General features: G+C 39.5%; 1 protein-coding gene across 5 annotated transcripts in view; it reads right to left on the reverse strand.

The window, feature by feature from the left end:
* Positions 1-17,917, reverse strand: part of IPMK (inositol polyphosphate multikinase) — a 43,330-nt gene extending 25,413 nt beyond the window's left edge. For 2 of the 5 annotated variants that reach the window (XM_057530959.1, XM_007176324.2), the window contains exons 1-3: positions 16,246-16,778; positions 7,141-7,235; positions 1,594-1,690 (exon numbers count right to left, since the gene is read on the reverse strand). In XM_057530959.1, coding sequence (XP_057386942.1) covers positions 1,594-1,690; positions 7,141-7,235; positions 16,246-16,435 — 382 coding nt within the window. In that variant the 5' untranslated portion in view covers positions 16,436-16,778. Of the gene's footprint in view, positions 1-1,593; positions 1,691-7,140; positions 7,236-16,245; positions 16,779-17,045; positions 17,247-17,735 lie in introns of those variants that run through there. The other 3 variants (XM_057530961.1, XM_057530960.1, XM_007176325.2) reach the window with 3 other exon arrangements.
* Positions 17,918-17,958: the final 41 nt, after the last annotated feature.

The raw sequence follows: 17,958 nt of genomic DNA on the forward strand, positions 1-17,958 counted from the left end.
CACAGGGAGATACCACGATTCCCTATTAATGAAACTTCGCAAAAGCAGTGAATGAGTAGAAGGGAGACAAAGAACCGAGGAAAAGAACAAGCTGAAACTGTTCAGAGAAGGAGAGAAGGAGCCCCCTTCTCTTCCTGTTCTCAAAATGTGGTTCAAGCACTATCTATATCAAAAAAACTTGAAGCTTTTATTTAACAAGCATATCACTAAACTCCAACACAGATCTGCATAATCAAAATGTCTGGGAATTGAGCCTATTAATTTGCATTTTAATAAGCCTATGGGTTATTCTTAAACTCAGTCAAGTTTGAAACTCTTCCCTCATTCATGAATCTTCTTCAATCGTTAGCAGTCATGCTACCAGTTTAACTGAATTCTGTCTGCTGTCAAAGGCCTTGATGTGGCAAATACTGCTTCAAGTATTAACTAATATTAAGAAAGAAATGCTATGCCCTTACATAGATCATTTTGTCCTCTAACTATGAAACTTACCAGTATTTTTTAAAAGACTGCTATTTAAAGCATGCAGGTGGGGGATGAAGGAGTGAGACAGAAGATAGGGAGGAAGGTACACAAAGAAAATATTTTTCTTGATTTTCTTTTTTTCAAAATGGGAAAAGAGATTGCTCAATATGTTCAGAAGGGGCTTCCCTGGTGGCGCAGCCGTTAAGAATCTGCCTGCCGGGCTTCCCTGGTGGCGCAGTGGTTGAGAACCTGCCTGCTAATGCAGGAGACGCAGGTTCGGGCCCTGGCCTGGGAAGATCCCACGTGCCGCGGAGCAGCTGGGCCCGTGAGCCACAGTTGCTGAGCCTGCGCGTCTGGAGCCTGTGCTCCGCAGGGGGAGAGGCCGCGATGGTGAGAGGCCTGCGCAGCGCGATGAAGAGTGGCCCCCACTTGCCACAACCAGAGAAAGCCCTCACACAGAAACGAAGACCCAACACAGCCAAAAATAAATAAATAAATTAATTAATTAAAAAAAAAAAAAAAAAAAAAAGAATCTGCCTGCCAATGCAGGGGACACGGGTTCGAGCCCTGGTACGGGAAGATCCCACATGCCACGGAGCAACTAAGCCCATGCACCACAACTACTGAGTCTGCGCTCTAGAGCCCGCGAGCCACAACTACTGAAGCCCGTAGGCCTAGAGCCCGTGCTCCGCAACAAGAGAAGCCACCACAATGAGAAGCCTGTGCACTGTAACGAAGAGTAGCCCCCGCTCGCCGCAACTAGAGAAAGCCCGCGTGCAGCAACAAAGACCCAATGCAGCCAAAAATAAAATAAATAAATAAATAAATAAATTTATTAAAAAAAAAAAGTTCGGTAAAAAGAACATCTGTAAATTAATACAGTATTAAATACTAGTATATATATTTTCATTCAATTATAAGAGATTGGTCATTAATTTGTATATGCTATCTAAGAAACTGGTTATGAACAGCAAAAATATTAATAAGTTTTCTTTAATGAAGAAGAGAAAGAGTAGTAAGAAAAACGGATATGTTGTTTTTATATACTAGGCTTAATCTTATTTAAGCCTTTTAAAAAGCAACTCTCATGAATTAAGGCTAAAAGATGGATTTTAAAGAAAAGATTACCATTTGGTGCAGTGGGAGGTGACCAGATACCGTAATATTTTGGCAAATATTTTCGTAGCTCTAAAAGAACACCATCAGTACAATCAGCAGCATAAACCTGTAACAAAGAGAAACATAATATTTTCATGTTAGTTTCTTATAATGCTTTATTTATAATTGCCCCATACATTTCTCAAATAACACACTACTGTTGAATCATAATTTATCTGGTATGAGTTTTAACTGTAAGTAAATCTGGGGGAAAAAAAAAGATTACTATCTGTCTTCAATGAAAAACCATGTACTGTTTAGAGCACATTCTTCTTGGTTATGTAATTCTAGCCTTTCACTGTCCTTGAACTATTTTACAACAAAGTAAGTTGCAGATAACTCTTAGCAAATGCAAAAGAATTCTTGCCCATAGACATGAAAATAAATTCTGGCCAGAGGAGGGTCAAATGACTTCCCTCCAACCCCCCTGAAAGGGGAGAGTTTACAGTGTTCCTATGTACACTCATTTCACCTTCCCTCTATGCCAAATAAATTTGTGCTTCTTTGAGTTCTTTTTTGAGCCAGTTTTAAATCTGCCTAATTCCCTCATTAAATGATGAGTTTAACAAAATCTTTACCATGTATTTATTTTATATCTGTAAGGAAACTGTGATTTTACCTCAAAAAAAAAGTATCGTTTAACAAAATGCAAGTCTAACTATTATTGCTCATTTAATTCTTTGATTTATAACCAGTAATAATTCTAGAAAAGACTAGAAATATCCAGATATCCTGGAACTAGATTCTTAACTTTTTTCCTAGAAAAGGAGAGAAAATATTTTTGTTTTAAAAACAACTTGTAAGGGGCTTCCCTGGTGGCGCAGTGGTTGGGAGTCTGCCTGCTGATGCAGGGGACACGGGTTCGAGCCCTGGTCTGGGAGGATCCTACATGCTGCGGAGCGGCTAGGCCCGTGAGCCACAACTGCTGAGCCTGCGTGTCTGGAGCCTGTGCTCCACAACAAGAGAGGCCGCGATGGTGAGAGGCCCGCGCACCGCGATGAAGAGGGGCCCCCGCTTGCCGCAACTGGAGTAGGCCCTCGCACAGAAACGAAGACCCAACACAGCCAAAAAAATAAATAATTAATTAATTAAAAATAAATATCCCAGTTGTCATATATTCTGCTACTTAAAAAAAAAAAAAAAAAAAAAAAAACTTGTAAGACATCTTATCCCATTAACTCTTGCCAAATAAGGTCTACCTAATTATCCAAAACCACTTAAGTTTACTCATGAAAATGCTCATGAAATCTCAGTATCAGAATTCTATGTGTCACACCACATTTATGTCAAGTAGTTACATACAACATAATTCTACAGAATAAACTCAAGTATGACAGAAACTCACCAAATATCCACATGATACATTGTATTTCCCAGGTTCCCCTATTGAAATATGAGCAGAAGTGATATTAGTCACTTCTGGGCCAAGGTAATTAAGAGCAGGGTGTACCTTCCCATCCCTCTGTTCCTGGCACAATGAGAGTGAGGGCACAGAGTGTTCATGATGACCTAACAACAAGATGGAGGAACCAAGTATATCTCTATGTACTTACCTAAAGAAGTCTATGATATATATATAAGTGAAAAGATAAAAACTGGATGAGTAGAAAGGTAAACTTTCTCTTCTTACTTTAAATATTTTTTTAAAGTAGTAAGACTGGTATTTACTGCAGTATGCCAAGCAAGATTAACCTAAAAAGCTTTCTACCTAGAAATGTAGGATAAAATATAACAAATATTTTCTTAAACGCATAACCGAGCTCCCAAGGTTAAAAAGGAAATTCATAGGGATCTAAAATAAAGAGGAAACCCAAAGTGCTAAGCTGAGCAGTGATGTTGGGCTCACAGAGGTCCACTCTGAAGACTTGAACCAAAGGATAGCTGAACTTAAGGACTAGTCATAGATGAGGATAGAGCTACTATACTGAAACAAGGAGAGTAAATAAAGAATGTTTTGGTCAAGCTGATAGAGAAAAAGAGAAAAACAGCAAATAAACAATATCAGGAATTAAAAGGGAGTCATAACTAAACTAGCATAGCATTTTAAAAAATACTACGAAGAACTCTGCCAGGTGGGTAATTATATAAAACTATAATCTGTATTTTACTATCACATTAACAAAGAAAAAATCAAGACATTTAAGAAACTGAATCATTAGTTTAAAAATACATCCCTTGGGTAAGGGTAAGCTGGGACTAAGTGAGAAAGTAGCACTGACATATATGCACTACCAAATGTAAAGTAGATCGAAGCAGCAGCATCGCACAGGGAGATCAGCTCAGTGCTTTGTGACCACCTAGAGGGGTGGGATAGGGAGGGTGGGAGGGATATGCAAGAGGGAGGGGATATGGGGATATATGTATACATATAGCTGATTCACTTTGTTATACAGCAGAAACTAACTCAATATTGTAAAGCAATTATACTCCAATAAAGATGTTTAAAAAAAAAGAAATATATATATATATATACACACACACACACACACACACACACATCCCTTCCAAGGAAAGAATGAGAGAAAAAAAGATGGATGGAAAGGAGGAAAGGAAGAAAAAGAGACAACAGGCCACTCTGATGAATTCATAGGTTAAGTTTTATCAAGCCTTTAAGGAACAAAATCCTTATCTGATACAAATTCTTCCACAAAACAGAGAAAGAAATGCTTCTCAACTCATTTTATGACGCTATAAGAAACTTGATATCAAAACCAGGCAAGGACAATATGTGAAGAAATAATAGTCCAATCTCACTTATGAGTATAGCTGGAAAAAAATCTTAAATAAAACACTAGCAAACAAAATCCAGTAACGCATATTATTAAAAAACAAATTAAAAAAGACATGTCCAAGTAGGTTTTATTTCAAAAATGAAAGGTAGTGTAATGTTAGAAATCTATTATGGCATTTACCACGTTAACAGATTAAAAGAGGAAACTCATATGACCTTTTCAATAGATACAGAAAGGCAGCTGAAAAATATTCAATACCCATTCGTATTTTGAATTTTGAAATAAAAATAGGAAGGATGTTATGTATCTTCTTCTCCTTCTCCAAGAAGCTCATATGAATCGACTGCATCAAGGAGGGTTCCTTGCCCTCTTGCCATTGTCTCTTCCTGGTACAAGAGACTGGAGGGAGGAGAAGACTTGAGGTCAGCTTATTTACTTCTCTAGTTCCCTCCTTATCAGTTCAAGTCCTCTCATAAAGTTACCTTCCCTGAGTTCCAGCAACCACTCCCTCTCCTTGCCGATTAGGCCCAGGGATGGTATGGCATTATCTCTTGCAGGTGGCCTTAAACTCTGACTACAGTCCTTTTATTAAACTGACAGAGTGCACCATTTGTTCCTTGACAGAATCTTGACTCACAAAGAAAGCAATTTCCTTAACCTGGGGAGAAGCACCTCTCAAAAACTTAGATTGAAAGTCATACTTTAAAGGGGAAATGTTAGAAGCAGTTCTACTAAATGAGAGGAAGATGCCCCCACCATTGCTTCAATTAGGCACTGAACTAAAGTCCCTGACTGCAAGGGATGCGGGTTTGATCCCTGGTCGGGGAACTAAGATCCCACATGCCTCGCAGGGCGGGCAAAAAAAAAAAAAGAGTTCAGCAAGATTACTATATATAAGAACACTATACAAATATCTATTTCATTCTTGTGTATTAGCAATTGTTGGAAAACTTAATTCAAAAAAATACTATTTACAATAGAAACAAAAAATAAGGTACCTAGAATAAATCCAACAAATTATGTGCAAGACTTTTACAGAGTAAATATAAAATACTTTCCTCAAAAAAGAAGCAGTGTTAGCAGTTAAAAGCATATTCTAGAGATAAGACTGCCTATGTTCAAATGCAGGGGCCATGATTAATTGTTTGAATGATCTTGGTCAAATTATTTAAACTAATTATGCCTTAGTATAAAATGAAGATAAGAATAGTACCTAACTCACAGGTTATTGTTAAATGAGCTAATGGTGGTAAAGCATTATAGCAGTACTTGTTTTTTGTTTTGGTTTGCATCGTTTTTTTACTTGCACTAAATTTAAGAGCTAAAGTTATAAAATTCTTAGAAGAAAATGTAAGCATAAACCTTCATGACCTTAAATATGACACAAAGTCTATGCTTCAAAGGACACTAACAAGAAAGTGAAAAGATAACCCAAAGAACAGGAGAAAGTATTTACAAATCACATATTTGATACAGGATTTGTATCTAAAATATGGAAAAAAGGTAAAGACAACCCAATGAAAAAATGAGCAAAAGATCGAACTAGACGTTACTCCAGAGAAGATACACACATGGCCAGTAAGTGCATGAAAAGATGTTCAACATCATTAGCCATTAGGGAAATGAAAATCAAAACAAACCACAATAAGATTAACACTTCATACTCACTTGAATGCCCATTAAAAAAAACAAAAAACAAAAAACTAACAAGTGTTGGTGAGGATATGGAGTAACTGGAACCCTCATACATCAGTGGTGAAAATGTAAAATAGTGCAGCCACTTTGGGAAACACTTCCGACAGTTCCTCAAGTAGTTAAGTGTAGAATTACTATATGACCCAGCAATTCCACTCCTGGGTACATATCTAAAAGAACTGGAACAGGTACTCGAACAAATACTTATACATAAATGTTCATAAAAGCACTACCTATGAAAGCCAAAAGATGGAAACAATCCAAATGTCCTTCAATGGGTAAATAGATAAACAAAATGTGGTATGTAAGTATAATGGAGTATTACTCAGCCATAAAAAGGAACAGAGTACTAATGCATACCACAAACCTGAAAAACATGCTCAACAAAGAGGCTAGACACAAAAAGTCATATATTGTGAAACTCTAATTATACGAAATATACGAATAGGTAAGTCCATAGAAAGCAGATTGGTGGTTGGCAGGGATTGGGGGGAGGGAGGAAGAGGGCATCATGGCTTAATGGGTACAGGGTTTTCTTTCCTGTGATAAAAATGTTCTGTAACTGATAGAAGTGGCAGTTGCAAAACACTGTGAATGTTCTGAAAAGTACTCCTAGCACACCACTGTAAAGCAATTATACTCCAATAAAGATAGTAAATAAATAAATAAGTTTAACAAAAAGTACTCTAGTAATATGGTTAATTAGATGTTACGTGCCCCCCTTCACCCCTACCCTCCTTTGGAGTTGCACAGTACACATTAGCACATTCAAGGCTCTAAGAAATCCTGTAGTAAAAAAACACCTATTTAAACTCAGCATTTCTGAGAAATACAGTCTCTCAGCTAAGCATTTTTCAAAATGTAGGTCACAACCCATCGATTGAAATCAATTTAGTAGATCAAATCTTTAAAAAATGAAGAAGAATAGAAAATACTAGCATGCATCGGTAAAGATAAGCATTGTATTTCTTGAAGCTTTTGTTTCAGTCACATACACAGTATACTAAGACATGCCGTCAAATGTATTTTTTACTGAGTCATCACCAGAAGACTATGAAAAACACTCTGAATACAACAAAACAAATCTTACCTCACTTACCATATTATAGAATTCCAGCTCTCTTGGACCCCTTGGAGGTGGCTGCAACTGTTTCAGAACTGTGCCATCTGGATGTTGCAGTATACCTACAGAACAGAAGTCACATATTTTAAAATGGTTTAAATAATAGTGTATCTTGCATCATAGATTTGTTCTTAAAGTTACAGATAAACCACTTTCATAAATTTAAGGGATTCCTTATACTTATTTCAGAAATTTTAACATTCAACCAACATATTTCAGTGCTTATTATATGCAAAGCACCAGAACACAAATTCTAAACAGCTTGGTTTTATTGTCTCCAACCACTGTTTCCCTTGTAGCCCCCTCAGACTTTCTAATAAATAGAACACATGTAAATTTTTACAGAAATTCTTCAGTAATAGACTTTCCAGAAGATGTTAATTTATAGTTAAATAAGAAGCAAGTTAAAAGCAGTAGCATAAATTGATCCCCCTTTTATTAAGCAAACAAAAAAATGTTAACAATGGTTCTATATGAATTTCCTACTTTGTAGTTTTTTTGTTTCTCTCATCTGTTATAAGAAAGCAACTAAAATTTTTTCCTGATTCAGATGCACTGTGTACAGCTGTACAGATAGCATGAGGGCACCTAGGCAATGGGAAAAGTGGGGGCTGAAATCAGGGTCCAAGCCTGGAGCAGGAAGGGGTAACTTTTTATAATATGTCCACTCAAAGGGAAAAACTTTTTCTAAAGTCATCATATATATATACTAGCACTGCCCCTGTCACTATGCCATGAAGATCCATTCCCAAGTTTATATGTTAAAATCTTAAATTTTCAGATATTGAGATTTCATAAAATCACACTAGTTAGAACACAGCATAGCTCAAATAAATCTATTTACAATTTTGGTAAAATACGCCACTTAAGTTTCTATTTCTTTTGGCAATGCCAGGAATTTTTAATCATGACAAAAATGCAGAGTTTAATCAACAGAGGCAGAAAGTACCAACTTAAGAGAAACAGTAATCAAGTTTATTTGTTTTAAGTCCTAGTTATAGACTAGAAGGAAGGTAAACATTAATTCATATGGATAAGATTGGTTGGTAGGGGTTTTTGGGACTTCAAGAAGCAGTCTAATATAGCTAAAAGTTACTAAAGAGAAATTCTATTCCCAAAGGCTGGGATGTAGAACAAGAAAGGCCTTCACTCCCATGGTAATAGACATTTTCAATAGGCTAATGAAGAATGGTAGATGTAAAAACTCCTTGATGAACTGAACTGTGGTTGGGGGTGGGGGGGGAATGGAGCATTCATAAGTGAGAAGAGAACCATGAAGCTTCCCTACTTGGGGCAGACACCTCATCTAGAGACAGGTGAACCTGCCATTAGACAAATATTTTAGCAGGCAAGCAGAAATCAGCCAGACTGTAGACAACAGTGGGGGGTAGCAGGATGGATTAGAGACAATAGTCCTAACACAAAAATAGATTGCTTGGTCCAGCAATTCTCCCACACTACTCACTCTGCAAAACACCCCCTCCAAGTTTTCAGAGAAAGCAGACATGGAGTAGAAGATAGTAATACCAGACATTCTCCCAGTGAATGAATTCCAGGATCTAAAAGTAAACCAATAGTACCTTATACTGCAGCCAAATACCTCACAGCCAAAAAACAGTCATGATAAGAAAGGAAGCATCTTGGAAGGCTGAACGAATACCAGATGAACTGAATCTAAGACTGCAGCCCACAACAGCTCAATTAAATTCAAGGGGGAATATGATTTATCAGCCCCTCACCCTAAACAGAGGGAAGGGCTTATACTCTATGTGGAGCAAAACAAAACAAAAACAAAACAAAAAATAGTACACTTCAGGGGACTTCCCTGGTGGTCTAGTGGTAAAGAATCCACCTTCCAGTGCAGGGGATGCGGGTTCGATCCCTGGTCAGGGAACTAAGATCCCACATGCTGTGGGGCAACTAAGCCCTCGAGCCACAACTACAGAGCCCCCGTGCTCTGGAGCCCGCGTGCCACAACTAGAGAGAGAAAACCCACACGCCACAACTAGAAAGAAACCCTCCCGCCACAATGAAGATCCCGTGTGCCGCAACTAAGACCAGACACAGCCAAAAATAAAGATAAATAATAATAACCTTTAAAAAATAATAATAAATAAATAAATATTCCAAAATGAGTAAATATACTGATGTCTGGGGAGACAGTTCTCTGTGAGAAAAAAGGGAGATATGAATACAGAACAGGGGGAGGTAAAGAACCCTGTGATATTAGATTTTAATTATAGGTATGAATATGAACTCTATTTTTTAAGAATATGAAATTATTTATTTCTTAATCTAGTCTGCTGAAAGGACAAACAGCAACCACACTAAAGGAGCAATGAATACACCTGTTGCCCAGATCTTGGTTTTTAAATACCATTTACCCCCAAAGTAACTAGGTTCTTGAGGAAAATAGTGGTTCATTCTAGGACTGGGACAGGGAAAGTACAAGATGAACATGGGACATCTTTTTATGCCACAATGTGAGAAAATGCTTTAAGAGAAAATATGGGAATGTTAAAAAGGCACAGGAGGGACTTCCCTGGTGATTCAGTGGGTAAGACAGCCAAAATAAATAAATAAATAACTATTTAAAAAAAAAAAAAAAGGCACAGGAGCCAGCTTGAAGAAGCTCCCACTGCCGAAGTCTGGGACAACTGAGCATCAAAATAAGTAGCAACAATAATGGATGAGACCCATTCACTGAAGTCTGAAAAATCCATTACTCCATCCTACTAATTAAAGAGAGAGAGAGACAGAGAGAGACAGAGACAGAGACAGAGAGGAGGGAAATCTATATTCCTTATAGAAGAATGCCAAAAAAAAAAAAAAAAAATAGCGATTTCCCTGGCAGTCCAGTGGTTAAGACTCTGCGCTTCCACTGCAGGGGGCACAGGTTTGATCCCTCGTCCTGGAACTAAGATCCTGCCTGCCATGATGTGCGGCCAAAAAAAAAAAAAAAAGAATGACAACTAACAAATGTAGCAGAAATAAGAGAGTTAGAACATTACCATTTTCCAACTAACAGTAATTAGTGAGTTGGTCAAATACCATCAATGGGTGCTTACAACATTTGATGAAAACTTTGATGAGAAACGTGATATTTTAACAGTCTCAAAATATTCCTCTCAAATTATTTACTTACAATAGGAAAAATAAAACTTCACAGTGGAAAAATCTGGCAGATATCATTTAATCAGGTGATCAGTTATTGGGTTGGCCAAAAGGTTCGTTCGGTTTTTTCCGTAAGCTGGCTCTAGTAGCACTTAGTTGTCTTTAACTTCATTCGAAACAATTTTGTTAGATTATATTGTGACAGCTGTCATATCAGCGTAGACTAAAAATAAACTTATCAAAATTGGTGAATTTTTGTGTAGCCATTTTAATAGTGAAGATGGAAGGAAAAAAGCAACATTTTTGGCATATTATGCTTTATTATTCCAAGAAAGGTAAAAACTCAACTGAAATGCAAAAAAAGATTTGTGCAGTGTATGGAGAAGGTTCTGTCACTGACCAAACGTACCAAAAGTGGTTTGCAAAGTTTCGTGCTGGCGATTTCTCACTGGACGATGCTCCACGGTCAGGTAGACCAGTTGAAATTGATAGTGATTAATCAAATCGAGACATTAATTGAGAACAATCGACGTTATACCACGTGGTAGATAGCCGACATACTCAAAATATACAAATCAAGGGTTGAAAATCGTTTGCACCAGCTTGGTTATGTTAATCGCTTTGATGTTTGGATTCCACATAAATTAAGCGAAAAAAACCTTCTTTCCACATGCGATTCTCTACTTAAACATAACGAAAACGTTCCGTTTTTAAAACAAATTATTACGGGTGATGAAACATGGATACTGTACAATAATGTGTAACTGAAGAGACTGTGGGGCAAGCGAAATGAAGCACCACCAACCACACCAAAGGCTGGTCTTCATCCAAAGAAGGTGATGTTGTGTATATGGTGGGATTGGAAGGGAGTCCTCTATTATGAGCTCTTTCCGGAAAACCAAACGATTAATCACAAGAAGTACTGCTCCCAATTAGACCAACTGAAAGCAGCACTCGACGAAAAGCATCTGGAATTAGTCAACAGAAAACACATAATCTTCCATCAGGATAATGCAAAACCGCATGTTTCTTTGATGACCAGGCAAAAACTGTTACAGCTTGGCTGGGAAGTTCTGATTCATCTGCCATATTCACCAGAAATTGCACCTTTGGATTTCCATTTATTTCGGTCTTTACAAAATTCTCTTAATGGGAAAAATTTCAATTCCCTAGAAGACTGTAAAAAGCACCTGGAACAGTTCTTTGCTCAAAAAGATAAAAAGTTTTGGGAAGATGGAATTATGAAGTTGCCTGAAAAATGGCAGAAGGTTATTAGAAGAAAATGGTGAATACAATGTTCAATAAAGTTCTTGGTGAAAATGAAAAATGTGTCTTTTGCTTTTCCTTAAAAACCAAAGGAACTTTTTGGCCATCCCAATATATCACCAGTAATGCAACTGACATCCTGTGCTTTATGATATGATGCTTCAAGAAAACAATATAATTCGTAAGTATTCTTACCAAAAATGCATTCATCTGATTCTAAGCATGAGGAAATAATTAGACAAACTTAAAGAATATTCTAAAAAGCCAAATGCCTATACTCTTCAAATATTTCATAGTTATGAAACATAAAGAAAAAATTTTAAAACTGCTCCATATGACAGGCAACTAAAGGCTCATAATAACTAAATGCAATGTATATAGCCTTAGAAGGGGAAAAACTGTTATAAAGAATATCAGGGGAAAATTGCTATAAAGAATACTATAGGAATAATGGCAAAAGCCAAATGGAAATATTCTGGAATTGATAATTTTACCATGGTTAGGTAAGAAAATATTCTTATTTTGAGAAGATACACAATTATTTAGAGGAAAGGGGTCATGATGCCTGCAATCTTTTTAAAATGGTTCTGTAAAATCATTACCATATGCAGAGATAATAAAGCAAATGTGGCAAAACATTAATAAAGGTAAATCTAGATGAATATATGAATATGAATGAATGTATTCATTCATTCATTCATTCATTCAGTTCATTGTACTATACTTGCAACTTTTCTAAGTTTGAAATGTTCCCACACACACAAATTCTTTAAAAAGGAAGCATGATTTACAGTAGCATCAAATACCTAGAGAAAATCTAGTGTAAGACCTTTACACTGAAAACTATGTCTAAGAGAATTAAAGAAGGCCTAAATAAATGGAGAGATAGACCATATTCAAATACTGGAAGACTCAGGATTATAAGGAAATCAAATCTCACCAAAGCAATCTATAGATTAAAAGCAGACACAAAATCTTATCAGGTTTCTTGGGGAAAATGGCTAGTTGATTTAAAATCTATACAGAAATACAAAGGGCCAGAAATAGTCAAGATAATCTTGAAAAAAAAAGTGGGATGTTTATTCTACCATACATCAAGACTTATTATACAGCAGCTTAAATTAAGACAATGTGGTATTATTGCTAGGATAAACAAATCAGTGAAACAAAAGTCCAAAAGGAAATGCAGGAAATTGAAATAACTGGGGTATATGCACAATACAGTACAAATGAGCTGTAAGAAACAATGAGGAAGCACTCTATGAACTGATAATACTGATTTCTAGGAGATATTGTTAAGTTTAAAAAGCAACGTCCAAAACAGTATATATAGCATACCACTTTTTGTGTCAGAAAGAAGGGAAAATGAGAAAACTTACAGAGATCTGCTTATTTCTGCAACAAGAAACTCAGAAAGGATAAATCAGAAAACAATGAAACTGGTTACCTACAAGGGATGCTGAGAAATGGGATGGAGTGATAGGGAATAGAGTGACACTTCTGATATACCTTTTTGTAAAGTTTTGACTTTTGGAAGCATAGTAATTTTATAACCATTCAAAAATATTGATATATCACTGAAGGAAGGGAACTGAATTTAAACAGAAACAAATGAATCCAACTGTATTTCAAATGAATAATATTACCATTGAGAAGAGGCGGTAAAAATAACCACACACACCAAAAAAATCCTAATCCAAATAACTTTTGAAGAGTTTCCAACCACATACCTTCAGTAAAAGGGAATCTCATCTTGCACTCTTTATTCTAGGTTTGTTTTCTAGAGTAGTATGGGTATAGAAATCCTGAAGATTATAGGATTAAGAAAAAAAAATTAATATTGCTGGGAGCCAGGTTCTCACTGAGGCAAATGGGAAACAAATTTAGAATCAGGAAAAGGAAAACAACTCTGTGGAGTTGGAATGAAACTGGAAGTATCAGTATGTACTTATGATTTCTAAAATATTTATACATACTTTTTAGTTACGTGTATTGAAAAGACCTGGAAGCAATAACACCCTAGTGGCAATGAGCAAACCTGCACCCAGATCTTGGTTTCTAAATACCATTTCCCACTAAAAATGAACCAGGGCTCCTTAGAGAAAATGGCTGGTTCCAGAGCTGGGAAGGGAAAGCACGAGATAAGGCAAAAATAACTTGTGACAGAAAGGAAGGAAGTGCTCCCAATTGGCCAAATCTAGGACAATTGGGACAGCAAAATAAACAAGCTCCATAATGGGTTATGACACTTTATAAAATAAGAATCCACGACTCCAAAGTGATCATAAAAAAGAACACATATGCATAGTAGTAATGGAGAGCTATTTCTTTTTTTTTTTCCTTTTCTTACAAAGTCAACTATACTTCAATAAATAAAATATTGACTATATTCCCTGTGTTGTACATAACATCCTTGTAACTTATTTTATACCTCATAGTTTGTAGTTTGTACCTCTTAATCCCCTTCACCTATTTTGCTCCTCCCTCTGCCCCTCCCCTCTAGTAACCATTAGTTTGTTCTCTGTATCTGTGAGTGGAAGATTTTTTTTTTCTTCCTCTCTGAGGGCTATTTCTTACAACAGAATGCTGACTATTAAAATAGAGGGAGTGGTAGAATTGGAAAAATCACAATTTTTCAACTATCAGAGTAAAGGCTGCTTCAGGCAAGAATCGTCAATAGATGTCTAATCTAGGGGTAAAGTATGAGGATCCCAATATCTGCATGACCTTAAGTCATCTCTCCGTAGACAGCTTATTATTGCAAGGTGGAAAATATTAACTATGTAGTAGAGAAGCCAGACCACACTTGGACCAGATGATCAAGTTAATATCACTAATAATGGGCAGATAGACACTGTGGACTTTAGACGTGATACCCTAAGAAGGACACACTTTTATAATGTTCCAGCCAGAAATGTATCACCTGAATCTCATCATAAGAACCCATCAGAAATCCAAATTAAACAATATTTTATAAAATAACTAGCCTGTACTCTTCAAAATTGATATCATAAAAAAAAAAAAACACAAAGAAAGGCTGAGAAACTTACAAATTAAAGAATTCCAAGAGACATGACAACTAAATGCAACAAATGATCCTGGACTAGTTCCTATGCCAAAAAAAACCAAATATGATAAAAGACATTATTGGAAGAGTTGACAAAATCAGAATATGGACTACAGATTAAAGCATTGTATCACGGTTAAATTTTCCATATTTGATAAATGTGCTGTGGTTACAGAAATACACACTAAAGTACATTCTTAGGAAATACTCGCTAAGGTATTACTGTGTAAAGGGGCATGATATATACAACCTACTCTCAAATAGTTCAGAAAAAAACAAATTATGTATGTATCAATATATAGAGAGAGCTAACTTCAAGGAACAAGTTAACTAACAATTTAATGGGTAGAAAGGCACGCAACTGACACATCATTAACCCCTAATTTTGAAAAAGAGAAAAGGAGTAGGTAAAGATCAAAGTAGTGGGAAATGTTGTTCTTTCGGAAATAACATACATTCAGTCTCATCCATTTTCAAAAATCCTTGTTTGAGTGGTTTGCTACAAGCACAATACACGGTGGGAAAAAAAGTGCTCTGAAGCAGGACCCTTGGTTTCCAGGTTCTACACACAGTAGCTTTGTGACTTCAGGCTTGTCACTTAACCAGCCTTGGCTTCAGTAACCTCGCCTAAAAATGTCAGTATTATCTTACCAGCCTAAACCGGAATCATCTTATCAGCACAAACCAAATTGTCCTCAATGGTTTCCAAGTCTAAGATCCGCATTACTCACATACGCCTCCATCTGATTCCCCAAGTAATCATGGCCTAGGAACCAGTGTAAGCCAGGTGAATTCCAGTTTCTAAACCGAACTTTTACATCACCAAGAGAATAAAAAGGCCCTGGATTGTGCTTTAAACGCCGTGACTCAAAAAATGTACTACACAGACCATGACACAATCTTATAAAGATGATCAAGAATAACTGATTGTCTTATCTGTGTACCATCCTAGTACAATAGTAGGGTGTATTTCCTAACATGAATCCGAGTTTCAGCATTCCTGAAACCACGCCTCCCGGAGAAATCCAGGAGATATCAGAAAAACCTCTCAAGGGGGCGCGGAGAGAGATCCCGGATAAACCAGGACAAGCTTCCAAAACCAAAACCAAAACCCAAACAAACAAACATTTTAAAACAAAAAACAAAAAAACACTTGTTTCTTCCCCTCCAGCTATGCAGCTGCACCCAAAAGAGAAGCACTAGATTAGCATCATCTGCATTTCATTCCTTTTCTTTTGCAATACTAGCTGCCCGCCTATAATAAACAGACCTTGTGCTCAGGGGAGAATTTACTTCCCCGTCCAGTAAAAACGAAGTTCCTTATTTTCACTAACAACGAAAGCCGTCTTCAATCAATACCCACCCTCCCTGCGGAGACCAGACACTCCTCTCCCCGCCACCTCCTGCTGCCCGCCTGACGCCCCACACCCCAGAAATTGTACCACTTTTCGAGCCCCTGCTGCACGGGTCGCGAGGCTCTGGGGGAAAGCGGAAGAGACTGGGGGTGCGGCGTACACACCCGGAGGGGCGTCCGGCCCGGCCAGCGGGCCCCAGGCTACCTCGGCCGGCCCGGGGCTCGCGTAAGGCGGAAGGGGTGCGGCGAGCTCCGCGCCACCCCCACTTACCCACTTTGTCCTTCCCGTACATGTGCCCGGCCACCTGATGCGAGAGGGGCACGCAGCCGTTGAGGAAGCGGAGCCTGCCGCCCGCCGGCTTCGGGGTGCCCTCGCGGGCGGTCTCGCCCGCCGGTGGGGTCCGCATTTCTGGGGGGCCGGGCGCCTCAAGCCGGAGAGGGGATGGCGGCTCCGTTGCCATAACGGAGAGCTGAAGCGGCAGCAGCAGCGAGAGCAGGGAAGAAAATAAGGCGGAGGAAGGGGACGCCGGAGAACCCGGGGGTCGCTCAGGCTCGGCCGCGAGGAGGCCCGGGGGTTCCTGCGGCTGGTGCCCTCTGTGGCCCGAGGAGGGGGCCCATGACGCCGCGAAGGCGCGGGCTCTGCCCTGCCCAACTCTCGGCGGAGCGCGTCTCCCGGCTCCCGGCTCTCGCTGCTCAGCCGCCGCGGCCGCCGACCCGGGCGCAGCCCAGGAGACTGACCCCAGCGGATAAGCGGCGGCGGCGGTGGCGCCCCGCGCTCCCTGGGGCCTTGACGGCGACGGCGGCCCCACCTCCCGTGCCCCCGCCCCCTCCCGCCGTCCTCCAGTCCCCTTAGCTGCCGCGCGCGCGTCAGCGCCGCCAGCACCGCCGCCTCCGCCGCGAGCTTCCTACTGCGCGACCCGCGGCCGCCGCCGCTACTGAGCATGCCCAGAGGCCGCCAGACGGGACCCCCGCGGCAGGGCGCGCGCTCGGCGCTGCCGGGGCGAGCGGAAGGCGACTTGGATGAGGTGACCACGCTCACGACTCTTCTCATTCCCACCCGGTTGGCCTTACCGTGCCGCCAGGGCTGGTTGCCTTCATTCATTCAGTGCGCGCTTCAGCGCTTCTCGGGGTTAAGCTCAAAGACATCAGGGGCTCCCAGTTGTGAGGGGCAGTCAGTCACGCGTTAGGAGAGTTGGGAGGCAGTAGCGGTGCCCAGGGAGGCTTGGAAGACCACCCTTTAACTGCAATCACCTCCCTCCTCCAACTCCCACCCTGCACAGATACAACAGGAGTAAAAACAGGCAGCTTCTTAGAAGACGCACCTCCAAAACATCCTTCAAGTAATCCTATCCCCCCTCCCCAAATTGCTGCCCCTAAACAGCTAATTAAAAAAATTTGAAACCGACACTGATTTCAGACTGTAGAAGATAGGGAATAATCTTAATTTTTTTAAAAGTGAGCACATTTTTTTTTAAAGAAATGAGCCGTTTTTTTCTCTCCCACTCGACCCTTATCGCAAGTTCCAAGGTGATCAAGAAGAATTGGGTGGAAGGCAGAGAAAGGGGATGCACGCTGGGAGCGAGGGGAAGATTCTGGGATGGGACACCACAGTTGGTTCCTGTGTCCGGCATTTCAAGTGAAGGCTGGACCTGGCCTTGCAGGTACCAGACTAAGCAAGAAAATTTTGGGTAAAACCTTTGATATCTGATTATGGCAAGTGTTATAGCAGCACACACCCTCTGCCCCCATAAATCCGCACACCTGGGGAGAGACGTAAAACCTGGTCCGGATTCCTTATTCCAAAGTCCCGTCCGCTGGGCTCCAGGACCAAGCCCCTCAGGATTGCGCAAACTCAGTTGCTACCTCTCTTGGTCTTTTCCTCCTCCCACCTCTTACGGCTGTCAAAATCCGGATTTAGGACTTCCTAAAGGCCCGGAACGCAGCTTCGCGCATGCTCAGCATCAGCCCGGCTGCTTAATACACA

Source organism: Balaenoptera acutorostrata, chromosome 16 (genome assembly GCF_949987535.1).
Source record: "Balaenoptera acutorostrata chromosome 16, mBalAcu1.1, whole genome shotgun sequence".
In the NCBI taxonomy this organism is placed as follows: Eukaryota; Metazoa; Chordata; class Mammalia; order Artiodactyla; family Balaenopteridae; genus Balaenoptera; species Balaenoptera acutorostrata.